The 7,207-nt window shown below is 53.6% G+C and overlaps 1 protein-coding gene across 3 annotated transcripts in view; it reads right to left on the bottom strand.

Moving 5' to 3' along the window:
- Window positions 1-3,427: 3,427 nt before the first annotated feature.
- Window positions 3,428-7,207, bottom strand: part of STXBP2 (syntaxin binding protein 2) — an 8,828-nt gene continuing 5,048 nt past the window's right edge. For all 3 annotated transcript variants that reach the window (XM_003803418.3, XM_023508968.1, XM_023508969.1), the window contains 6 exons: window positions 6,409-6,547; window positions 5,836-5,945; window positions 4,958-5,053; window positions 4,302-4,387; window positions 3,765-3,922; window positions 3,428-3,573 (listed from right to left, as the gene is read on the bottom strand). In XM_003803418.3, the coding sequence (XP_003803466.1) occupies window positions 3,488-3,573; window positions 3,765-3,922; window positions 4,302-4,387; window positions 4,958-5,053; window positions 5,836-5,945; window positions 6,409-6,547 (675 nt within the window). In that variant the 3' untranslated portion in view covers window positions 3,428-3,487. The remainder of the gene's footprint in view (window positions 3,574-3,764; window positions 3,923-4,301; window positions 4,388-4,957; window positions 5,054-5,835; window positions 5,946-6,408; window positions 6,548-7,207) is intronic.

The raw sequence follows: 7,207 nt of genomic DNA, 5'->3' as shown, positions 1-7,207 counted from the left end.
GTTTCCTGCCTCTGCCTCCCAAGTAGCTGGGACCACAGGCGCCCGCCACAACGCCCAGCTATTTTTAGGTTGCAGCCATCATTGTTGTTTGGCTGGCCCTGGATTCGAACCCACCAGCTCAAGTGTACGTGGCTAGCGCCTTGCCGAGCCAGAAGAGGAGTCTTAAGGAATAGTTATGCTCTCGCAGCGAAGCACTGAATAACAACCCCTGACCTACTTCTCTGTCACCTGTAACTAGGGTCACCACATCTCCAGTTACAGAAGAGAAACATCAAGGAAACCGGAAAATTGAGCCACAGCGGCCCCTGGTGCTCATACCACGTACCTACACGCGGTCTCCGTGAGAAACTGCCGCTTCGGGGTGAGCTTAAAATATTAAACTTTAAAATCATCTCCCTCCTACTTCCTCCATCTTCCGCCTTTTAAAACGTGTCCCTACGGAGGCTGAGGTCGGGAAGCAGCGTATTCATAAAGGTCATCCCTGTGGTCCATGCCTATCCCCTTCCTCCCGCGTACCCCATCCACCCCCGCGACAGGTGCGCGCCCATCTTTCTGCGCTGGTGGAATCCAAATAGAGTAACTAAGTCAGACGAGTTTGCGTTTTTCTTAGGCCACGCCTGCAAAATTGTTTGTGCAATTTTTTTTCCTTGTAAAGTGTCCTTAGATTTCCTTGAACTCTCAAAAGAATTGACCTCAAAATTGGGAGGGCCCCCGTTTCTGTCCAGGGTTTTCCTGGTCGCAGCCCCGATGGACTACATCTTCAGAGGTGACCGGATGGGAACAAGCAGCAATCTTCCAAAGGGTCCTCCGCCCCGGCTTCCCCTCGCGCCGCCCCCTCCCCACGCCTGGTCCAGGTGGAGCTTCACTGCCAATGCCACGTGTGGGCGTCAGGCCCTTTCTACTGCACCTGCGGGGAACTGAAAATCCCGACTGCAGACTGCGAGGATCCACGTGGTTCTCAGATTGAGTCTTGGGTCAATATCCTTTTCTCTTTCCAGCTACTTGGGGACCTCCCTGTCACTCTCTGGATTTTGCCTTCACTGTGCCCTCTCCTTTTTTTTTTTCCCATTTTTTCTTTGTCGAGACCGGGTCTCACTCTGGCTCCGCTCCGGCTGGTCTCCAACCCCTGAGCTCAGGGCAATCTCCTCACCTCAGCCTCTCAGAGTGCTAGGATTACAGGCATGAGCCACTGCCTGGCCTCCCTGATTCCTTTTATTTTTCATTCTCTGCAGGCGTGGTGGCTCACGCCTGTAATCCCAGCACTCTGGGAGGCTGAGGCGGGTGGACTGCTTGAGCTCACAGGTTCCAGACCAACCTGAACCAGAGCGAGACTCCCTCTCTCAAAATAGCCAGGCATTGTAGCTGGCACCTGTACTCTCAGCTACTTGGGAGACTGAGGCAAGAGACTTGCTTGAGCCCAAGAGTTTGAGGTTGCTGTGAGCTATGACGCTGTAACACTCTAATGAGGGCAACAAAGTGACAATCTGATTGTTAACCCCCCCAAAAAAATTATTTTTTTCATTTTCTACTCAGACTTTGCTTCCTCCAGGAAGCCCTCCTAGACTGCCCCCAGCTACCGTACCCCAGATTATGGTATCCTGTGGGTTCCCATAGCATCCCCTTGCTCTTGCCTGGCTGCAAGAGGCACATCTAATTTTAGCCCAGTGATATGTACTGAACTGTGTCCCCACACCCAAATTCATATGCTGAAGTGTCAATCCCTGGTACTTCAGAATGTGACTGTATTTGGAGACAGTCTTTAAAGAGATAACTCAAAATGAGGTCCTATGAGCGGGTCCTAATCCAGTATCACTTATGTTCTTATAAGAGGAGATTGGGACACAGACACACACAGAGGGAAGGCCTTCTTAAGATACGGGGAGAAAACAGCCATCTATAATCCAAGGAGAGAGGCCTCAGGTGAAGCAGTACTGCAAACATCTTCATCTTTGTCTCCAGCCTCCAGAAATGTGAGACAATACATTTCTGTTGTTTAAGCCACCCAGCCTGTGGCTATAAAAGCCCTAGCAAACAAAAACACTCCATAAAGGCTCTGATAAGTCCTGAGGTCAAGAGTCCCTGTGAACACTCTGGGGCTGGGGAGGTGGATGAGCAGGGGGAGGGTCTCTGAGCACTGATTCTAACACCAGAAGCTGGACACAACTCCTGACAGCGTGTGGCTCCAGGCCCTGTTGGGACAGTTCCTTGGGGATTGGAGAGATGGATAGAGGGTCTCTTCTGGTTGTTCCTAAAAATACTAACAGTCTTGCCAGAGGAGCTAAGATTATTCTAAAGTGGCTATGTGAGGTGGCTCATGCCTATAATCCCAGCACTCTGGGTGGCTGAGGTGGGAGGACTCCTTGAGCTCAGGATTTCAAAAGCAACCTGAACAAGAGCAAGACCTCATCTCTACTAAAAATAGGAAAATTAGCCAGGCATTGTGGTGGGTGCCTGTAATCCCAGCTACTTGGGAAACTGAGGCAGAAGGATCCCTTGAACCCTGGAGTTTGAAGTGCTATAACCTATGCCAGGCATCCTCAAATTACAGCCCACGGGCCACATGCAGCCCACCTAGAACATTTATCCAGCCTGCTGGGTATTTTTCCCGCCGCTGCCTGTCCTGCTTAGCAGCCAACTCGTCCTGGGGCCCACAGTCCGGCCCTCCAACGGTCTGAGGGACAGTGAACTGGCCCTGTTTAAAAAGTTTGAGGACCCCTGATCTATGCTGATGCCATGGCCACTCTGGCCTGGGCAACAGAGATTCTGTCTCAAAAACACCAAACATAGCTCGGCGCCTGTGGCTCAAGTGGCTGGAGCGCCAGCCACATACACCTAGTGTGGCGGGTTCGAATCCAACCTGGGCCCGCCAGGCAACAATGATGGATGCAACCAAAAAAAAAAATAGCCAGGCATTGTGGCGGGCACCTGTGGTCCCAGCTACTTGGGAGGCGGAGGCAGGAAACTCGCTTGAGCCCAGGAGTTGGAGGTTGCTGTGAGCTGTGATGCTATAGCACCCTACCTAGGGCGACAGCTTGAGGCTCTGTCTCAAAAAAAACCAAAAAACACCAAACATAATACCCCCAAATTATTCTAGTGACAATGGAGTAATTACTGCTGTCACACTTCCTTAAGATTAGTTTTCCTGCACCCTCCCTCTCTTATCGCTTCTGCAAAATAGCTACTATCATTAGCCCCAAGTTTTTGGATAGGAACCCTGCAAATTGGCCAGAATCTCACTGCTAGTAAATCCTGGTGCCAATATTCAAACTAGAGTCCAAGTTGTTAACCTCCATAGGAGTTTAAGATGCCCTTTGGGGCCGGGGTAGGTTCTGGGAGGACAGTAGGGTGTGATGGGGCCTCAGGCTCAGGTCTGGCTCAGCACAGCTCCTAGGGGCTCCCTTGGAAATAAAGTGAGGTAGGCGCTGGCTAGCAGAGAGAAGGGCAGAATTTATTTCTCTGGAAAGGAAGAGGGTGGGAAGGGACAGAGTCAGGGCAGAGAAATGTCCTCTAGCTTCTGGTCCAGTGTCTTGAGGTCATTGAGGAAGCGAGTTGGGGTGAGGATGTGCGAAGAGCCTGGACGGGAGGGTAGGGTTGGCTCAACAGCTTGGGGCTCCCAACACAGCCCAGCCAGACCCCTCAGCAAGCCAGGTCCCTGACTCTAAAGTCTCAGGAGTCTAGAAACCCAGAACACAGCAGTCCAGTGCCCCCTCCCCTTCCCTGGGAACCCAAGCCCCAGCATGAGGCCCCCAGTTCTGGCTACTCACCAATGAGTACTTCCCACTTGCCCTCAGTGGCCCTGGTCACCTCGTAGGCGGCCCTCATCTCTGACATGGCCACACCACCCACGATGTAAACAATAAGGCGGGGCCCCGCCCGGGTCTCAACAGTGGCCTTGTTCTTATGCCAGTGGCCAAAGCGAGCACTGTGTGAGGAGGGGACAAAAGTCAGTCCAGGAAGGCTCAGCACCCAGTGAATAGGGTGCCAGCCACATACACCGAGGCTGGCAGGTTCGAGCCGGCCAAGGCCTGCTAAACAATGACAACTGCAACCAAAAAATAGCCAGGGATTGTGGTAGGCACCTGTAGTCCCAGCTACTTGGGAGGCTGAGGCAAAAGAATTGCTTAAGCCCAAGAGTTTAAGGTTGCTGTGAGCTGTGACACCGCAGCACTCTATTGAGAGTGACATAGTGAGACTCTGTCTGAAAAAAAAAAGTCAGTCTAAGAAGAAAACCCCCACTGCCATGCCCACCCAACTAACATGGGTCTGGGTATGTCGGCGGGGGGCTGCCCCAGCACCCTCACCTGACAGCAGCCTGGGAGCTGGGTGTAGGGGCGGGGTCAGACACAAAGGGCCACAGTTTTCTGTCCAATCGGTCCTCTACAGCATCCTGGGGCCAGAGAAGGAGGTTTGGAGAAGGAGCCCCAGGCCATGGGGCCTAGGGTCTGGAGTCCTCTCCATGGGGGTGTTCAGGGGCCCATTTCCTGACAGACAGGAACTACGATCTGAACCCTTTTCCCTTTAAGGACCTCCAGCCCCTAACAGATCCCAGAGTCCTAGCCCCTTAGGGCCCTAAGAGTGCAAGCATCCAAGGCCCACAGGGAGGAGGAGGTGCCAGGAATCTAGGACAGACTGGAAGCCAAGTCCTAGGCATTTCCATCTGATGCTGTCATTTTGGGGTCCCCGGAAGGTCAGGGGCTGCAAGGGAGGGCTCCTGGGGGCAGAGGAAAGGACACAGAGGGACATGCAGAGGCGATGGACAGGCAGGGGCTCATTTGCCACCCCAATTCCATGGCTGTGGGCTTTGGATACCCCCCTTGGCAAAGCAGTCAGTGCCAAGGGAATGCCAGTAATGAGGGATTTTCCCTTAAGCCCTGGGGCTTAGCACCACGGTTAGGAGGGAGGCTGAGCTGCCTGGATCAGGGGAGGACTAGGGCCCCAGGACCTGCCCACTCAGTACCTCCATCACATCCTTGATGACAGGTGTCCAGCGTGACAGCTGATAAGTGGGGTCTGTACGCTCCCTGCGCTCCAGGCGGCTGGAAGTCCCCGAGCCCTATGGGTGGGGCCGGGCAGGGCCAGTGGGGGATTGGGGAAGAGATGGGTCATAGATGGGGCTGGCTGGCAGGGGTGAGAGTGGCAGACAATGATGGATAAGTGGAACAGAGTAAGAGAAGGGGAGAGAGAGAGAGAATGAAAGACAGAGAGAAAGACAGAGACAAAGACACAGAGAGAGGATGAGAGAAATAGAGAATGAAATAGATAAACAGAGACAGAGAAGAGAAAATGATTGGATAAGAAATGAAAGAGAGAGAGAGACGAAGAACACAGAAAAGAAAGAAGATAGAAACATGAGAGTCAGAGAGATGAAGGACACAGAGAAATGGACAAGGGACAGGTCAGGGCATACAGGGAAGCCACACAGCCAAAGTGGAGGCAAGGCCAGGGCAGTGGACATTCAGGGCCAGAGAGAGATAGCAGAGGCTGAACCAAGAGCTGAGCCCACACAGGAAGTGGCTCTGTGTGGATGCTGGGAAGACAGGGGTGGGGACTCCTCAGAGACCCCAAGAAACCGTACTTCAATTGTGTGCACTCCCTGCCATCCTAGGGGGCCTCCTACCTACCACATGTCCTATACCACACCACCACCAGGGCTGGTATGGCATTGACCACACCTCACAACTCCCTGCCCTGCCTTCTGTGAGACCCAGGACTGGGGATAGCCCTCATGCCTCTGGTCCTTAAACCAGACAGTAGACTCTGTCCCCCTGGGAACCACACTTTGCTCTGCACCCCACAGGGCCCAGGCTCTGATCCCAGGGCTGGTTTCTGGCATACCCCAGGGTTGGTGACAGTGCCGCCCAGCTGCTCCAGGTTTCGGATGAGGCTGCTGTGTGCCTGCACATTGGCATGCTGGATCAGCTTGGCCAAGTTCTCCTCGGTCACACCTGGACAAGAGGTGCAGAAGCCGGCTGCACTCCTGGGTTTGGGGGTGGTTCGGGTGGTTCTGAGCGGTGCCTCCACTCAGGACTCTGATGGGAAAACCCTGCAGTTGGGGGTTCAGGACAAAGGGAGCCCCTGGGCTAGATTCCTGATGCTGGGGGCCTTCTGGGTGGGGATTCCTGGGGGTCAGGTGGGGGGATGCTCTAGAATTAGTTGAGGGAGCTCCCAAGTCTAAAGAAATCACAGATTTAGGGCCTCTGTGTCAACAATGGCCCTCATGTCAATTGGGGGATCCCAGTCAACAGAGGAAGGTCTCAGAGTCCAAGGGGCATTATCTGTGGGGCATGCAGTGCCTCCTGAGTGGAGGTGTCCCATCTACAAAGGAGTTGTGGGATTGGTAGTTTCCCAGGATTTCTGGATATACCAGTGAGTGGGAGCATCCCAAGACCTCCTACACCCCCCACCCACCATTCCGTAGGATGATGTAGAGTAACAGGACCCGGATCTTGTCATAGGCTGGCACTGCTGCGTCCAGCAGCACCGGCACAATCAGCTTCATGGCGTCCTTGATCTTCTCACCCTCTGCGTCAGCACCCATGGCCAGGTCCTGTGGGCATGGGGGTCAGCTGTCTAGTCTGCCACTATGTACAAAGGATGGAGGCAGGGCATCTCCAGGAGACAGGCAAGCCAAGGCTCTCAAAATGCCACTGCTGGCTCAGCACCTGTAGCACAGTGGTTACAGCGCCAGCCACATATAGTTAAGGTGGCGGTTGGAGCCCAGCCCAGGCAAGCTAACCAACAATGGCAACGGTAACAAAAAATAGCCTGGTGTTGTAGCTGGGTGCCTGTAGTCCCAGCTGCTTGGGAAGTGGGGCAAGAGAATCGCTTGAGCCCAAGAGTTTGAAGTTGCTGTGAGCTGTGACGCCATGGCACTCTACCGAGGGTGACATAATGAGACTCTGTCTCAAAAAAAAAAAAAAAGAAAAAGAAAAAGCCACTGCTATCCAAAAATAGCCAGTTGGTCAGGCACAATGGCTCAGGCCTATAATCCTAACACTTTCAGAGGCTGAGGTGGGTGGATCACCTGAGCTCATGAGTTCAAGACTAGCCTAAGCAAGAGAAAGACTGGGCTCAGCGCCTGTGGCTCAAGCGGCTAAGGCGCCAGCCACATACACATGAGCTGGCGGGTTCAAATCCAGCCCAGGCCTGCCAAACAACAATGATGGCTGCAACAAAAAAAATAGCCAGGCATTGTGGCGGGCGCCTG

Source organism: Otolemur garnettii, unplaced genomic scaffold (assembly GCF_000181295.1).
Source record: "Otolemur garnettii isolate 467f Iridium unplaced genomic scaffold, OtoGar3 scaffold00302, whole genome shotgun sequence".
Lineage (NCBI taxonomy): Eukaryota > Metazoa > Chordata > Mammalia > Primates > Galagidae > Otolemur > Otolemur garnettii.
This window is presented reverse-complemented; position numbering and strand designations above follow the sequence as displayed.